Source organism: Chiloscyllium plagiosum, chromosome 29, assembly GCF_004010195.1.
Source record: "Chiloscyllium plagiosum isolate BGI_BamShark_2017 chromosome 29, ASM401019v2, whole genome shotgun sequence".
NCBI classification, from domain to species: domain Eukaryota; kingdom Metazoa; phylum Chordata; class Chondrichthyes; order Orectolobiformes; family Hemiscylliidae; genus Chiloscyllium; species Chiloscyllium plagiosum.
In genome coordinates this window covers 48325453-48344741 of record NC_057738.1, presented here as the reverse complement: position 1 = coordinate 48344741, position 19289 = coordinate 48325453, and the positions used below count along the sequence as shown (strand labels likewise).

Genomic DNA, 19289 nt, shown 5'->3' with positions numbered 1-19289 from the left:
AGCCTCGAAACGACACGACCAGCTATCCTTAGGAGCCACACACGCAGACAACACGGAACACAAATTTGACTGGGGCAACACTACTATCATAGGGCAAGCCAGACAGAGAACAGCCAGGGAATTCCTAGAGGCATGGCATTCATCCACAAACTCCATCAACAAACACATCGACCTGGACCCAATATACCAACCACTACAGCGGACAGCTGAAACTGACAACCGGAAGCGGCAGGGACAGACCACTATAAACACCGGAGGAAACATCAAAGAAGCGCTTCGCAGGAGGCTCCCAAGCACTGATGATGTCGCCTAGCCAGGGGACGAAACGTTTGCAACAAAAACTTCCACTTCGGCAAACAGAACCACAACAACAAGCACCCGAGCTACAAATCTTCGCACAAACTTTGAGCATATCACTCTACTAAGGGCCAATTTTGCTTCTTTCAATTTACAGAAAATAGCACTATTTTATTCTTCTACAAAACACTGCCCCAGGTTAAATTAATATGTATGGCTTATATATTAAGTTTAATCAAGAGACATAACTCAATAAAACATATAATCAAGAAAGAACCCACTCTACTCACTACTGCAGGCTTACTGTAAGTCCACGCTTAAAATATCCACTTATCTGTTTCTGTGCTGTGACCTCTCCCAAACAAGTTCCTCCAAGATTAGTTGTGAATTTCACTGTTGTTCATTTTCCCAGACACACTCCAATGTCCAGCGATACATGAATTCAAATAACAAAGGCAGTAACTGCGCAGGTTCACTGCTGTGTCAGTTAGCAATGTGGGTTTCTCGCTCTCTATCTTGCACAAACCTCACCATGTTCTGCCTTTGTCTGTTCCTCTCCCTTTTAAAATTGCTGTTGTTGTGACTTTTTTTCTCCAAAGTTCCAAAACAATGCAACAGTATATAAAACAGTAATTGCTGCTCCTGGAATTCGAGGAAATCACCTCCAACATCTAAAATACCTCAAAAAAAAAAGCTCTAACAGCCAGAAATTTTTCCCGTCCTCCATCTTGGATTACCCAGAATAATTATTCTCTGTTATACCTTAAGAAATAAAATTGTTAATTTTTGCTTTAAATAGCTCTTGGCCTCTCGAATTTTCACAGATTACTGCAAGGGATAAATCTTTTCTGTGTTGCTGGTTTAAATTAAGCAGGAAGGTTGACCCTGTGTCATAACAATGCACACCACATCAACCGCTTTACCCTCATCCACCTGTTTGGTCACCTTCTCAAAGTACTCAATAAGGTTTGTGAGGCACAATCTAGCCTTCACAAAACTGTGCTGACTATCCCGAATCAACTTATTTCTCTCTAGATGATAATAAATCCTATCCCTTATAACCTTTTTCAACACTTCACACACAACCCAAGTAAGGCGCACTTAATTACAAGGGTTATGTCTATTCCCCTTCTTGAACAAGGGGACAACATTTGCTATCCTCCAGTCTTGTGATACTATTCCTGTACACAATGATGGCATAAAAATCAAAGCCAAAGGCTTGGCAATCTCCTCCATGGCTTCCTAGAGAATCCTGGGATAAATCCCATCTGACCGAGGGGATTTATCTATTTTCACACTTTCCATAATTTCTCATGCCTTCTCCTTGTGAACCTGGATCCAATCTAGTCTTGTAGCCTGTTTCTCAGTATTGTCCTTGACAACATTGTCTTTTTCCAGTGTGAATACTGAAGAAAAATATTTATTTAGCGCTCCCCATCTCCCCTGACTCCTCCCCATTATGCTCCTTGATTGGCCCTAATCTTACTCTAGCCAAGTCTAATAATAGGTGTCACCTCAGCTCTGACCATGCAGAGAGAGAGAGCGAGAGAGAGAGAGAGAGAGAGAGAGAGAGAGAGAAAGTGAAAGAGAGTGAGTGTGAGAGAGAAAGAGAGAGCGAGAGAGAGACTTCGCCAAGGCCCTGTATAACTGCAGCAAGACATCCTTATTCCTTTACTCCAATCCTCTCGCTATGAAAGCCAGCGTGCCATTAGCTTTCCTCCCTGCCTGCTGCACCTGCATGCCAACCTTCAGTGACTGTTCCACCATGACACCCAGATCGCGTTGGACCTCACTTTTTCCTAAACTTCCACCATTCAGATAATAATCTGCCTTCCCTGTTTTTTGCAGCCAAAAGTGGATAACTTCACATTTATCCACATTATATTTGCAAATTTTTTTCACATTCAGCCAGTCTGTTACTCTGCAACCTCTTAGCATCCTGCTCACAACACACATGGTCGCCCAGGTTAGTCATCTACAAATTTGGAGATATTGCATTCAATTCCTTTGTCCAAATCGTTAATGTATATTATGAACAGCTGGAGCCCAGCACTGAACCCTATGGTATCCGACTCTTCACTTCCTGCCAATCTGAAAAGGACCTTTTTATTTCAACTCTCTGCTTCCTGGTCTGCCAACCTGTTCTCTATCTATGATAATACATAATCTCCAATACCATGAGCTTTAATTTCCCTTACTAATGCCTTGTGTGGAACCTTGTCAAAAGCCTTTGGAAAGTCCAGATACACAATGATGGTGGCATGGTGGCTCAGTGGTTAGCACTGCTGCCTCACAGTGCCAGGGTCCCAGGATCCATTTCAGCCTCAGGCAACTGTCTGTGTGGAGTTTGCACATTCTCACCGTATCTGCGTGGGTTTCCTCCCACAGTCCAACGATGTGTAGGTTAGGTGAACTGGCCAGGCTAAATTTCCCAAAGTGTTCAGGGATGTGTAGATTAGGTGAATTAGTCAGGGGTAAATGTAAAAATAATATGTAGGGGAGTGGGTCTGGATGGGATACTCTTCAGAGGGTCGGTGTGGACTTTTTCGGCCAAATGGCCTGTTTCCACACTGTAGGGATTCTATGATAATTCTATGACAACATCTACTGCTTCACTCTTGTCCATTTTACTGGTCACATCGAATCCATAAAATCCATAGAGTCTCTAAAGTGTGGAAACAGGCCATTCAGCCCAACAGATCCACACCGATTCTCCAAAGAGCAAGCCACCCAAAATCATCCCCCTATCCTATTCCTGTAACCTTGCATTTTCCATGGCTAATCCACCTAACCTAGACATCCTGCACACTATGGGCAATTTAGCATGGCCAATCCATCTAACCTGCACATCCTCAAAAAATTCCAGAGAAACATGTACACAATAAACACAATCCGCTGATTCCTTAGAAACAAACCCAAACAAGCAGACACAACGCTACCAAAAACTATAGCCACCTTACTTTACATCAAAGACATATCAGAAATTACTTCCAGACTACTCAGATTCCTTGGCATGTGGTAGCCCATAAACCTACAAACATTTAAACAGCGACTAATGAACCTAAAGAATCCATTAGATACCACCAGTAAAACTAACATCATTTAACTAATTCACTGATGTTACCTAGTCATGGTGACAAAATATCTGAAAACAAACCTTCCAGCTCAGAGAACTAACTTACATATTTATCAAAAATAGGTATTAATTTAGTTTTTTTTATATTCAGAGGAGCTGTTACACACAACTGAATTTTTTTTCCTATCACCAAATCACCCGCGGTTGTTTCGCCAGGTTTTATCATCATAGCAAACAGCAAGCAGGATCAATTACTTCATAATTGCAATTATGCTTTCTCACAACTGAACTATTCAACAAATTTATTTTTATTAAAACAGTAGATAAATAGCTAAAATATAAAAATACTTTCAGAATTATTCAAAAAAGCAAAACAAAAATTGCTTGACTTCTGTTATTTGCTGCTGTCATAATAATAAACTAGTTCTTTAAACTAATGCAGCAGGGGGATGGGAACCGGAATTGTAGTTCCCGTGTACAGGAGGTTGAGGGTAGTGAGGTCAGGGATAGGTTTACAAAGTTGCGAGAAGGCACCAATAATCAGGATGTTGGTTTGAAATGAGTACTTCAAAGCCAGGAGCATCCGGAGCAAGGTGGGTGAACCTGCAGCATGGGTTGGTACCTGGGATTTTAATATTGTGGCAATTTGAGAGACATGGGTAGAAGAGGGACAGGAATGGCTTATGTGGATTCCTGGATTTAGACTTGTCAGCAAGAACAGAGAAGATGGTAAAAGTTGCGGGGGGTTGGGGGTGGTGGTGACATTGTTATTCAAGGATAGTATTACAGTAGCTGAGATAACGTTTGAGGACTCATCCACTGAGGTAGTTTGGGCTGAGGTTAGGAACACGAAAGGAGAGGTCACCCTGTTGGGAGCTTTCTATCGGCCTCCGAATTGTTCCAGGGATGTGGAGGAAAGGATAGGAAAGATGATTCTTGACAGGAGCAAGAGGAACAGAGTAGTTGTTTTGGGGGACTTTAACTTCCCCAATATTGACTGGGAGTACTATAGTTCAAGTGGTTTAGATGGGTCAGTTTTTGTTCAATACGTGCAGGAGGGTTTTCTGACACAGAACATAGACAGGCCAACACGGGGCGATGTCATATTGGATTTGGTACTGGGGAATGAACCTGGCCAGGTGTTAGATTTGGAGGTAGGAGAGCACTTTGGCGATAGTGATCATAACTCAGTTATGTTTACAATAGCAATGGGCAAGGATAGGTATATACTGCAAGGAAAGAGGTATAACTAGGGGAAAGGCAATTATGATGCAATTAGGCAAGATTTAGGATGCATTGTATGGGGAAGGAAACTGCAGGGGATAGACACACTTGAAATGTGGAGCTTATTCAAGGAACAGCTACTGTGGGTCCTTGATAAGTTTATATGTACCAGGCAGGGATGTAATTGCCGAGAGAGGGAGCCATGGTTTACTGAAGAGGTTGAAGCTCTTGTCAAGAGAAGAAGGCGGCTTATGCTCAGTTTAGGGGGCTTGAGAGTTATGTTAGCCAGAAAAGATCTAAAGAGGGGGTTAAGAAGAGCCAGGAAGGTACTTGAGAAGTTGTTGGCGGATAGGATCAAGGAAAACTGTAAGGCCTTTTATAGGTCTATCAGGAATAAAAGAATAACTAGAGTAAGATAAGGGCCAATTGAAGATAGTCATGGAAAGTTGCATGTGGAATCCGAGGACATAGGGGAAACGTTTTGTCAGTATTCACATTGGAAAGGACAATGTCCGTGAGAATACGGAGATACAGGCTACAGGATTATATGGGATTGTGGTTGACAAAGAGAAGGTTTTAGCAATTTTAGAAGATCTGAAAAATAGATCAGACCCCTGGGCCGGATGGGATTTATCCTCAGATCCTCTGGGAAGTCGGGAAGGAGATTGCAGAGCCTTTGGCTTCGATCTTTATGTCATCATTGTTGACAGGAGTAGTGCCAGAAGACTGGAGGATAGTAAATGTTGTTCCCTTGTTTAAGAAGGGGAGTCGGGATAACCCTGGTAATTATAGGCCAGTGAGCCTTACTTCAGTTGTGGGTAAGGTGTTGGAAAAGACTGTAAAGGTTTTGTGAAGGGTAGGTCGTGCCTCACCAACCTTATTGAGTTCTTTGAGAAGGTGACAAAACAGGTGGGTGAGGGTAAAACAGTTGATATGGTGTATATGAATTTCAGTAAGGTGTTTGCGAAGGTTCCACACAGTAGGCTATTGCACAAAATATGGAGTTTTGGGATTGAAGGTGAATTAGCAGTTTGGATCAGAAATTAGCTAGCTGAAAGAAGACAGAGGGTGGTGGTTGATGGGAATTTTAGGTGCTGGAGGTGATTTTCTCGAATTCCATGAGCAACAATTACTGTTTTATATGCTGTTGCATTGTTTTGGAAAAAGAAAGTCAAATCAACAGCAGATTAAAAGGGAGAAGAGCAGACAAAGGAAGCACATGGTGAGGACAGTGCAGGAGAGAGAGAGAGAGAGAGAGAGAGAGAGAGAGAAAGAAAGAACCTGCACAGTTACCGCCTTTGCTGTTTTTGACTTTATGTGTCGCTGGACATCGGAGTTCATCTGGGAAAATTAACAAACAGTGAAATCTTGGAGGAACTGTTGGGCAAAAGTTCACAGCACAGAATCAGATAAATTAATTGTTGTTTTAAGTCTGTCCAAGAGAAAGGCTGTATTAGTGAGTATAGTGCATTCTTTCTTGATTATATGTTTTTGGAGAGAAGTATCGTGATTAAACTTAAAATATAAGCCATAGCTTTTAATTTAACCTAGTGCAGTGTTTTGTAGAGGAATAAGACGGTGTTATTTTCTGGGTCTGTAGATTGTGAAGGAGCTGGTACAATTGCAACATTTAAGAGGCATTTGGATGGGTATATGAATAGGAAGGGTCTAGAAGGATATGGGCCGGGTGCTGGCAGGTGGGACTAGATTGGGTTGGGATATCTGGTCGGCATGGATGGGTTGGACCGAAGGGTCTGTTTCCATGCTGTACATCTCTATGACACTAAATATTCATCCAGGAGCTGCAAGGATCTGTTTTGTAGCCAAAGCTGTTTGTCATTTTTATAAATGATCTGAATGTGGGCATAGAAGGATGAATTAGTAAATTAAGGTAGGCAGAGTTGTAGATAGTGCCAAAGGATGTTGTGGGTTACAGAAGGCCACAGATAAGATGCAGAGCTGGGCTGAGAAGTGGCAAATTGAGTTTAATGCGAAAACGTGTGAGGTAGTTCACTTCAGAAGAAGTAACAGGAATGCAGAGTACTGGGCTAATGGTAGAATTCTTGGCAGTGTAGATAAACAGAGAGCTCTTGGAGTACAGGTGCATGAATCCCTGGAAGTTGCCACCCAGATTGATAGGTTTGTTAAAAAGGCATATGATGTGTTGGCATTTATTGGTAGGGGAATTGGGTTTTGGAGCCACGAGGTCATGCTTCAGCTGTACAAGACACCGGTAAGGCCGCATGTGGAGTATTGCATGCAGTTCTGGTCACCGCAAGAGAAGAAGGATGTGGAAGCTTTGGAAAGCACAATGGCCCAGTGGTTAGCACTGCTGCCTCATAGTGCCAGTTTCGATTCTAGCCTCGGGCGACTGTCTTTGTGGAGTTTGCATATTCTCCCTGTGTCTGCGAAGGTTTCCTCTGGGTGCTTCCTCTCACAATCCAAAGATGTGCCGATCAGGTGAATTGGCCATGCAGAATTGCCTGTAGTGTTCAGGGATGTGTAGGTTAGGTGCATGAGTCGGAGGAAATGTAGGGTAATAGATCTGGGTGGGATACTCTTCGAAGGGACAGTGTGGACTTGTTAGGCCAAAGGACCTGTTTCCATACTGTAGGCATTCTAATTCTAATTCTGAAAGGGCTCAGAGGAGATTTACTAGGGTGTTGCCTGGTATGGAAGGAAGGTCTTACGAGAAAAGGCTGAGGGAACTGAGGCTGTTTTCATTGGAGAGAAGAAGGTTGAGAGGTGACTTAATCAAGACGTATAAGATAATCAGAGGGTTAGATAGGGTGGATAGTGAGAGCTTTTTTCCTTGGATGGTGAAGCTAACATGAGGGGACATAGCTTTAAATTGAGGGGTGATAGATTTCAGAAAGGTATCAGGGGTTGTTTCATTACTCAGAGAGTATTAGGTGTGTGGAATGGCCTGCCTGCAACAGTTGTAGACTCGCTGACATTAGGGGCATTTAAATGGGCATTGGACATACATATAGATAATAATGGAACGGTGTAGGTTAGGTGGATATCAGATAAATTCCACAGGTCAGCACAAGACCGAGGGCCAAAGGGTCTGTACTGCGCTATAACATTCTAAGAACATAGAACATAGAACAATACAGTGCAGAACAGTCCCTTCGGCCCTCGATGTTGCGCCGACCTGGGAACTATTCTCAGCTCATCTCCCTACACTATCCCAAAATCATCCATGTGCTTATCTAAGGATTGTTTAAATCTCCCTAATGTGGCTGAGTTAACTACATTAGAAGGTAGGGTATTCCACGCGTAAAGAACCTGCCTCTGACATCTGTCTTAAATCTATCACCCCTCAATTTGTAGTTATGCCCTCTCGTACAAGCTGACATAATCATCCTAGGAAAAAGACTTTCACTGTCTACCCTATCTAATTCCCTGATCATCTTGTATGTCTCTATCAAATCCCCTCTTAGCCTTCTTCTTTCCAATGAGAACAGACCCAAGTCTCTCTGCCTTTCCTCATAACACCTTCCCTCCAGACCAGGCAACAATCCTGGTAAATCTCCTTTGCACCTTTTCCAATGCTTCCACATCCTTCCTGCAATGGGGCGACCAGAACTGTACACAATATTCCAAGTGTGGCCGCACCAGCATTTTGTATAGTTGCAGCATGATATTGCGGTTCCGGAACTCAATCCCTCTACCAATGAAACCTAACACACACCATATGCTGCCTTAACAGAACTATCCACCTGGGTGGCAACTTTCAGGGATCTATGTACATGGATTCCAAGACCCCTCCGCAAATCCACACTACCAAGAATCTTTCCATTGACCCAGTATTCTGCCTTCCTGTTATTCTTTCCAAAGTGAATCACCTCACATTTATCTGCATTGAACTCCATTTGCCACCTCTCAGCCCAATTCTGCAGTTTATCCAAGTCCACCTGCAACCTGTAACATTCTTTCACACTGTCCACTATTCCACCGACTTTAGAGTCATCTGCAAATTTACTAATCCATCCACCTATGCTTGCGTCTAAGTCATTTATAAAAATGACAAACAGCAGTGGTCCCAAAACAGATCCTTGTGGCACACCACTAGTAACTGGACTCCAGACTGAATGTTTTCCATCAACCACCACTTGCTGCCTTCTTTCAGAAAGCTAAACTGCTAATCTAAACTGCTAAATCACCCTCAATTCCATGCCTCTGCATCTTCTCCATCAGCCTATCATGTGGAACCTTATCAAAGGCTTTACTGAGGTCCCTGTATACCACGTCAACTGCCCTACCCTCATCCACATGCTTGGTCACCTTCTCAAAAAACTCAATGAGGTTTGTGAGGTTCCAAGTTCTATGTTCTATGTTCTTCTTCAATAATTCCCAGCCTTTCCCAAGTGGCTGTAATTCCAGGAACAGGATCAAATAAATAAACATCTCTAGCAAATTAAAAAGTTAAACAAGCAACATCAATCAAGAAAATAAGGATATGTGTAAAGGTGGCACTGATTCGCTGAGCGTCTGCCAGAACACAGGGGTACCCATTCCATACACTCATTCTGGCTTTCAATAATGAGACCACTGTCTTAGATACTTGTATTCATTTATCCAACATGAAATATTCACAATGCTATCTCTTTTCAGGACAGTAATCAGTGCAATAACAAGCCAGAATCAGAGAACAAATGATACAAGGTTTGGATTCAGTATTCTTTGCAACCATCAGTCTGTGAACAGAGCCCTGAACAAACTCAACTGGTGTATTAGTAACTGCAGGGCAATCAGCTCATGTTTTATCCAAAACCACTGCTGCTTGTGCTCTCACTCACACCATATCCTGCTCACCATCACTCAGTGTTCGCCAGCACATTTGAGCTTTACCTCGACATTAAGATTCTCATCCTGGTTTTCAAACCTTTCTATTGTCTACCTTCCTCTCTCTCCAGCCCTGTAGACACTGACACTTTGTTATTCCTCTAATTCTGCCCTCTCTAAAATGCCCAGTTTTAATTACTACACAATTGACAGTCTTCAGCGGACAGAATTTCTGGAATTCGGCCCCTCTAACTCTCTAACTCTGTACCTTGCTCTTCTTCTTTAAGCTGCAGAGCTGGACGGAGTTGGCAAATGGAGTTTAATGCCAAACATTGTTTGGAAGGAGTAACAGGAATACAGAGTACTGAGCTAATAGTAAAATTCTTGGCAGAGAGATCTGTGTCCATGTGCATAGATCCCTGAAAGTTGCCACCCAGGTTGATAGGGTTGTTAGGAAGGTGTACAGTGTGTTAGCTTGTATTCATGATTTGGAGATGCCTGTGTTGGACTTGGATGTACAAAGTTAAAAATCACACATCACCAGGTTATAGTCCAACAGGTTTAATTGGAAGCACTAGCTTTTGGAGCACCGCTCCTTCATCAGGTGATTGTGCAGTACACATTAAGACATTATCTGGGCTGACACCAATAGTTAAAGTTAACCCGAGAATGTAACTTTTAAATAATGTTTTGTGATTTATATATGAAAGAAGTGAAACTAACATGGTCATTCCAAGAGATGAGAGACTTAACAAACAAAGAAGACACAGAATTTATAGCTAAAGTTTACAGTGTGATGTAACTGAAATTATACATTAATAAATGCTTTGATTGTTTGTTTAAATGACAAAATGTTATTTAAAAGTTACATTCTCAAGTTAACTTTAACAATTGGCATCAGCCCAGATAATGTGTTGAAGGTGTTAGCCCCCTGTGTGTTGTTGTCTGTGCCATAATGTTTAGACTGATTCTAATCTAAAAAACAAACTAACAGAATCTTACATGGATACATACAGTTTTTGAACAAAGTACAATGTGACTCTGCAAGTACAAATTCACCCCACAAACATACATGGGTATGCGTGTGTGTGTGTGTGTGTGTGTGGTGGGGGTGGGGGGGGGGGTTGTGAGTGTCTGTGAGAGAGAGTGTATTTGTGTGTGTGTGTTTGAGTGTAAAGGGGTCTATGTCTGTGAGAGGGTGCATGTGTGTGTGTTTGAGTGTGTGTGTGTGTGTGTGTGTGTATGTTTGTGTGTGTGTGTGTGAGACAGAGACTTCAGTGGTCCAGGACATTTGAATTCGGACCTTTGTGTGACCATCCTCCAAGGCGGACTTCGGGACAGGCAGCAGCGAAAAGTGGCCGAGCAGAGGCTGATAGCCAAGTTCGGTGACCATCATTGCATTATACACACACACAAACACACAAACACACAGAGACATTCCTGCACACATATACTGAGACAAACACATATACAGACAAACACACAGACACTCACACACACTCCCACATGCATCCTCTCTCAGACTTAGACCCCTTTACACTCACACACACATGTATACACTCTCTCTCAAAGACACTCACAATCCCCGACCACACCCCACCCACACACATACACACACATATATGTTTGAGGGGTGAATTTGTACTTGCAGAGTCACATTGTACTTTGCTCAAAAACTGTATGAATCCATGTAAGATTCTGTTAATTCATTTTTTAGATTAGAATCAGTCGAAAGATTATGGCACAGACAGCAGCACACAGGGGGCTAACACCTTTAACACATTATCTGGGCTGACACCAATTGTTAACGTTAACCTGAGAATGTAACTTTTAAATAACGTTTTGTCATTTACATATGAAAGAAGTGAAACTAACATGGTCATTCTAACAGATGAGAGACTTAATAAACAACCAAGGCATTTTTCAATGTATAATTTAAGTTAAATCACATTGTAAACTTTTGCTATAAATTCTGTGTTTTACAATTGTATCCTCCACAACCACCTGATGAAGGAGCAGCGCTCCGAAAGGTATGCTTCCAATTAAACCTGTTGGACTATAACCTGGTGTTGTGTGATTTTTAGCTTTTATTCATAGAGGGGTTGAGATTCAGAGCCGTGAGGTCATGCTGCAGCTGTACAAAACTCTGGTGCGGCCGCATGTGGACTATTGCGTACAGTTCTGGTCACTGCATTGTAGGAAGGATGTGAAAGCATTGGAAAGGGAGCAGAGGAGTTTTATCAAGATGCTGCCTGGTATGGAAGGAAGGTCTTATGAGGAAAGGCTGAGGGACTTGAGGCTGTTTTCATTACACAGAGAAAGTTGAGAGGTGACTTAATAGAGACATAAAAGATGATCAGAGGGTTAGATCGGGTGAACAGGTTAGCTTTTTTCAAGGGCCGAAGGGTCTGTATTGTGCTGTCATGTTCTTTGTCAATTCATTAAATCACAGAATGGTTATAGCACAGAAACAAGCCATTCAATTCATTGTATCTGTACTAGTTCTGTGTGAGAGAGATTTAGTTAGTTTCACTCTCCCACGTTTACCGTGTTACCTTGCAAATGGTTCCTCTTCAGTCTGAAAGCCTCAGTTGAAGGGCTCTTCACTCTCCTCTGTTCCCTCTCAAGGACCAGAATCAGATAAAATAATCCAGCCTGAATTCCCTGTTTTTGTTTTCAATGCCGCCAATTATTTTGGCCAAAATTCCTGATGCTTATCCCACCATCGCCCTGTCTTCCATATATATCCCACCATCACCCTGACTTCCATATATATCCCACCATCGCCCTGACTTCCATATATATCCCACCATCGCCCTGTCTTCCATATATATCCCACCATCGCCCTGTCTTCCATATATATCCCACCATCGCCCTGACTTCTTTTTCTGCTAATGCATCAATATCCTGGTGCAGTCACTATATCATTCTCAATGCCACTCTCATATTTAGTATCATTGGCACATTTTGAGAATTTACATTGTATTCCAAGGTTCAAATAATTTGCATAAAGTAAAAAAGCAGCTGCCCCAGCATTGGCCTTAGCGAAAAACCACCATCTCCTACCCTTCTGACCAAAAAACATCAATTTCCCATGATTCTCTGCTTTCTGTCATTTAATCAACATAGATTCATATAATTTTTACAGTGCAGAAAGAGGCCATTCAGCCTATCAAATCTATTCCAACCCTCTGAAGATCATCCCACCCAAACCTAGTCCCCACCCCTCATCTGAATCTGGTAACCCTCCTATTAACCCTGGCTAATCCACGTAACCTGGAATTTCCAGACGCCTGGGAAAAACCCACACAGACACAGGGAGAATGTGTGAACATAGATCCACATAGATAGTCATGAGCTGGAATTGAACCTGGGTACCTGGTACTGTGAGGCAGCAGTGCTAACCACTGAGCCACCGTGCCAATATCATGAGGTTTTAACAACACAAAAGACTCTTTGGTCCATCACATTTTCACTGGTCATTAAACATCCGTATACTCTAATCCCATTTTCAGCATTTGACCCCTAGCCACATTTGAAACATTCATCCACATGGTTCATAAATGTTTGAGAGGTCTGGCCTCTACCCACCTTCAGGCAGTGAGGTCCTGATGTCCACCAGCCTCTGGCTGAGAAATATTTTCTTCAAATCCCCTCAACCTCCAGCTCCTGACTTTAAAACTATTTATTCTTTCTGTACACCACATAACTTTGTACACCTCAATCAGGTTTCCCCCACCTCAGCCTTCTGTGCTGTAAGGACCTGTTTTAAAAAATTCTCAAGGTCAGGTTCGTAGGAGAGTAGTCTGACACAGAACAAACGACCAAGAGGCGAGTCTGCTAGAATATGAGCATTTTATTCCCCGCAGCGTTGCCACAACCAGGTCTCATACTTACAACGGGTCTGGCTTATACTCACTCTACGTGTTACCGGAACTGGGAGCCGTCAGTTCTCGTAGAGCGGTTGCCAACAACCCACGCTCGGCGGTTAAACGCAACCCCGGAGCAGACTCACCGAACTGGAGACTTTTCCAGCTGATATACTCTTTTCCAGATATAAACATTCATGTGAACAGCAGAGCAAGGCTAAAAAACACATTCCATTCTGGTTACATACAGATAAGAAGATTCACACGGGGAGGTGTGTAATAAGATTCACACGGGACTAAGCAACACCTCCATTCCGGTTAGATTCACACATGTATTGGGACATAATTTTTAACCGTTTCACCACAGGACCCCAGGCTGTTTTCATCGCTGAATTGCTCCAGCCCAAGCAACACCCTGGAGAATCTCCTCTATATCCAGTCTAGTTCAATCACCTCCTTCCTGTAGTGTGGAGACCAGAACTGCACATAGTACTCCAGCTGTGGCCTAACATTACATATAGGTCCATCGCAACCTCCTTGAAGATATAGTCAGTGCATATATTAAAAAGCCAAGTTATGCCTTATGCTTTTTAAACCACTTTATATAACCATCCCACTGCCTTCAAGGATCTCTGTGGACATGCACAGCAAGGCTTCTGACCCTCTGTACTTCCCTGAAGCCCATTTAAGTAGCCTATATTGTCCAGGAGTCTAAGGTTTTGCCACACCAGCAATGTTTATGTCATCAGCGAAGGTACAGAATATTCCGGCTACATTCATGTGTAGATCATTAATCTTCTCAACAGCAAGGAATCCTGACACAATCACAAAAACACCCTTTGACCACCATCATTCGCCTGCTGCCATGAAGCCAGCTTTGGGTCTAATTTTCTCAGTTGTCTTGGGCTGCTCTCGCTCTCTGAGGAGGGGCTCTTGCTGGTGTATGGAGCTGCCTGAAAATTACCGGATTCTGGATCAGTGGTGCTGGAAGAGCACAGCAATTCAGGCAGCATCCGACGAGCAAAGATTTTGCCTGTCCTCGGATGCTGCCTGAACTGCTGTGCTCTTCCAGCACCACTGATCCAGAATCTGGTTTCCAGCGTCTGCAGTCATTGTTTTTACCTTGAAAATTACCGGAGGCTGGCGGCTCCTGGGCTCTCTGCGCCCGGCTGTGGGGGGCAGGGACAGAGGGGGGGGGATGATCCGAGCACCTTACCTGGCTCCGTGCAGACGGCGCTGGGCAGCGGGCGGACAGCCACGGGCCGGCGGCAGCTCCCGGGGAATTTTTTCCGCAATATTTGAACTTTCCTCTGGAGGGAAGCGGCGCGGTTCTCCGCCTCCTGGAAGATGCTGGTGGCGAATTGGATCAAATCGGCCAATTCCGAGAGGAAGGAGGCGGCGGGCTGCAGCGGGCGGCGGCGGTGGCTGTGGCGGAAGGTCGGGGCCAGTTCCCGGCTCCATCTCGCTCGGACACACCGCCTCCGGATCCCCATCGCCACAGCTGCCCGCTTCCCTGCTCCTGTCCTCGGGAAAGGTTCCTCCTGGGAATACATTCCCGAGGGGAAACCTGTGCCAGCGGGAATCAGGGAATATTCCGCCCCATTCACTCCAACACATCGCTCAGCGAAATGGGGAACGCACAGAGGAATTTCCCGCTTCCATTTGCGAATGCACGATGTTACAAAATATCTCGCCAAACAAATCCATTTCCATTTATCCAATTCCAAAGTTAGCTCAGTTTCGGAGCTCTGCATTCTTCCCATGTCTTATACGTTGCAAAATAATAAGGTATTTAACGAAACAAAAATATTTAAGAAACTTCGTAAAATTTCCTGCATTATATAGACTTTTTAAATTCTCTTGCGGGATGTGGACATCGCTGGCTGTGCCCAGCATATATTACCCGTCCCTAATTGCCCCTTGAGAAGGTGGGGCTGAGCGACTTTCTTGTGGATTGACCCTCAATGCCAATCAGGCGAGAATTTCGGCATTGTGACCCAGCCACTGTGACTATATCACAGTGATATATTTCCAAATCAGGACGGAGAGTGGCTTGGAGGGGAACTTGCAGGGGGTGGTGTTCCTAAGTGTTATGTGGATTTAGCGATTATGGAGGATCTCCCTGCCCCACAATATTTGGTAAAGGTTAAATAATGTTAAGTATTTTTACAACTTCAAATTCCATTATTAGATGTGGCCTTCCAAGTTGAGCATCGACCATTGGGATGGGAGGTGCGAGGGTAATGTGTTTGCTGAATTATTGAGATACTTGAGAGTATTTTTCTCATAGGACAAAGAGAAAGGAAATCAATCCTGTAGAAAACAGAACTTGGGGATGCTGAGTGTGAAGTGATTTAAATGTCCATAGAATCTTTGAAATAAAAGGACTTGGGGATAAAAAAAAATCGAGCCCTGCTTTCAATGACAGGCCAAGTGATGGTGTTGGTGGAAAATCCCCAATCTGTTCTTTCAGTTTCTGTGGGAGCCTGGTCTGCATGTGTTGTGGTTTGTTTTGACTGTTTGTGTCTATTGTGAATGCTTGACTGAGTTTCAAAAGTAGCGGAAGGTCTTAGCTTTGCAGGTGGTTGTATACACAGTTTGATTCACAGTTTTCAGAATTTGTAAAGAACTATCCATTTGTGATATGGCTTCTGAATGGATGTTTATTTTCAGAATTCAATGTCCACTTGAGGGAATTTAGCCTTTTTTCAAGGGGTCTGTAGATTCCCTTGCAGTATAAAGATTGCATATTTGAGAGATAGCTATGTTAGATTGTCAGAACACTTTTATCAAGTACATTTCAACCAAATACTACTGCTGTTACGCAGCTCCAAAGGTTTGCCCATGTTGGATACTGATTGAATAACTATCGAGGATACATGGGAGATATGGAATATACAAAGGAAATGCAGATCAGAGGTTCCCATCTAGTCGGCTCCCCAACACAATTCCACCTGCACAATAAATGCAACTGCCATCTTAGCAGCAATGAGTAGCCAATCAGGAAATGATAGAATAGATATGGCAAACATACTCCAGGTAGTTGTGCCCTTGCCAAGAGAAACTCAGTTTATCCCCTTCTCCATCTTTTCCATGTCAACAGAATTGGGACAAAAATGGTGACTACAGGGACTTCCAAAACTAATGAAAAGCTATGAACAATTGTGAAGGAAACTAGCAACATTGCAACAAGCAGGATTGAAAGCGAAGTTTAAAAAAAAGTTGTGGTCCCTCTACAGACTCTCCCCTCCATCTCTCTGTAAAGTTGACTATCTGTGCAATCCTCTAAGATATTTGCAGTCCTCCAGTTCCAATCTTTTAGGTTAGGGATGGGATTTTTTTTTCTCTCAGAGGTTGAGAGACTTTAGAACTCTCTGCCTCAGAAACAATACTCTCTCTAATTTTTTTCTTTGTTTGGGCTGACTTCCAAAACTGAAATCTTCACATTGGAAGGCCATCACACCAACCATCTCAGAGACACTTGGCTTAGCGGAACATTGCTCAGAGGTTGAATATTTCTAAGGCAGTGATGGATAAGTTGTTGTTAGGCAGAGATATTGAGGGTTACTAGGGGTAGATGGGAATGTGAAATTTGAAACATAAATAGATCAGCCAGGATCTTATTGATTAGGGGAGCAGGTTTGAGGACCCAAATGGCTACTTCTGTACCTAATTCATATGTTCATTTATGCCTTCTTGTGTATCCTCTCTTCCTTTGCCTCACCATTACCAGCCATGCAATCAGCTGTGTAAACACTACAATTCCTTCCACAATCTCTTCACCTCCCTCTCCTCTTTGAAATTATTATTTAAAATATACATTTGACGTTTCAACACAGGTCCTAAATTTCCTTAAAATAAAAGCAAAATCAGCAGATGTTGTAATTCTGAAATAAAAACAGAAGGTTCTGGGAAACCTCCTCTGGTCTGGTAGAATCTGTGGAGAAAGAAATATGGATAACGTCACAAGTCCAATATGTCTCTTTGCATCTTAACCTTACCCATAATATTCCTTCCATGGTTTAGTGAAGCACTTTGACACTGTATAAAAGAAAGTTGTAGTTGATGGTTAGGTATTGCAAAATTACATTCTTCAGGCTGAAGATATGAATGAGAAAGTAAAGTGAAAGGAATATGGAAATGTTTAAAGCTGTACAAAATATGGAATGAGTTTAGATGGTGTATCAGCATTTCATTTCAATTGCTGAGTTTTTGACCTTTTTTTAAGAAAGGAATTGAATGACACAGAGGGTTTGATTGGTACAGAATCTTTCAATGTCAAAGGTCAGGATTCAAGATCGCCTGGAAAATAATGAAATGTAATCAAAAATAACTTTGTCTAACTTTAACCAACTTCCAACAAGGATGTGCCCCCAGCACAATATTTGACAGATTTTGTACTAACTTAGCTCACTCTTTCACCCACTCAGGTCTCAATAAGAGCTAATGTCAAAGACTTAAGAATTCACAGTGATCAAATGAGAAATGCTTAAAGGTGGGAGGAGCAAGAGAATGGTTCTGACAAAGGGTCCCCGGATCCAATCTCTGATTTCTCTCCACAGATGTGGCCAGACCTGCTGAGCTTTTCCAGCAATTTCTGCTTTTGTTTCTGATTTCCAGCATCTGCAGTTCTTCAGTTTTCTTTTCCATTACTCAGCAATTGGTTGGCCAGATTAGCCTCTTCTTACTTAATGTTAATTTTCTACTTTCCAGCAATGATATTGTCATATTAATGGGCACAAAAATAAAAATGAAATATCATAATTAAATGTAAAACAAAAAATTATATCCAGCACCAAGGTAGAGGGTTGTAGTTGTTGGAGGCCAATTATCTCTGCCTCAGGACTTCCTCAGGACAGTGCACTAAACCCAATCATCAATAGCTGTGACATGAGAACATTGGAATTGGGGATTTTCATTAATGTTTGCAGTATTCAGTTCCATTTTGAACTTCTGAAACAGTGTGATCAGCTGATAAGTGGCAAGTAACATTGGCACCACACAAATACAGGCAATGACCATATCCGACAAGACAAACCTAACCACCTCTCTTTGGCATTCAATAACCTCAGCATCACTGAAACCTCACTATCAACATCCTGGGAGTTGCCATTACCAGTAACTGAACTAGACCACCATATAAATGCAGTGGCCACAATGGCAGGTCAGAAATTGAGTATTTCATGGTGATGGCTTCTGATGTCTGACCACCATCTACGGGACACAATCCAGGAGTGTGATGGAATATTTTGCATTTGTCTGGACGTGTGCAGCTCCAACAACACTCATCTAGGAGAAAGTGACCCTCATGATTGGCACCACATGCACCAACTCCCTCTGCTACAAGTTTACAGTGGCAACAGAATAGACCAACTACATGGTGCACTGCAATAACCTTCTCCCTTATATTCCCTCAGAGCCCCTGCAGATCCCCCTTGGACCTTTCTGCATGATCAACAGATGAACTCCAAGGACTGGATTCATCCCAAATCTCTGACTGACTCCGACAAGCAGCTCCAAGACCTGATGGACCAGACCCCTGCTGGTGAGTTGGCAGCTCCCTGGCTGACAATATGCTATTTACCCTGCCTGCAGCTGACCGTACAGCAGTGACCACTGCCCACTCCCCCGGACTGTGACACATCTGCTGACCGTACAGCAGTGACCACTGCCCACATCCCCAGACGGTGACACATCCGCTGACCGTAAAGCAGTGACCACTGCCCACTCCCCCGGATGGTGACACATCCGCTGATTGTAAAGCAGTGACCACTGCCCACTCCACTAGACTGTGATACATACACTGACCGTACAGCAGTAACCACTGCCCACTCCCCCGGACTGTGACAGAATCGCTGACCGTACAGCAGTGACCAATGCCCACTCCCCGGACTGTGACACAATCGCTGACCGTACAGCAGTGACCACTGCCCACTCCCCCGGACTGTGACACATCCACTGACCATACAGCAGTGACCACTGCCCACTCCCCCGGACTGTGACACAATCGCTGACCGTACAGCAGTGACCAC

The 19289-nt window shown here is 43.2% G+C and overlaps 1 protein-coding gene across 1 annotated transcript in view; it reads right to left on the bottom strand.

The window, feature by feature from the left end:
• Positions 1-15039, bottom strand: part of LOC122564569 (uncharacterized protein KIAA1522 homolog) — a 281052-nt gene extending 266013 nt beyond the window's left edge. The window contains exon 1 of the mRNA XM_043719658.1: positions 14474-15039. Within this exon, the coding sequence (XP_043575593.1) occupies positions 14474-15020 (547 nt within the window). The 5' untranslated portion in view covers positions 15021-15039. The remainder of the gene's footprint in view (positions 1-14473) is intronic.
• Positions 15040-19289: the final 4250 nt, after the last annotated feature.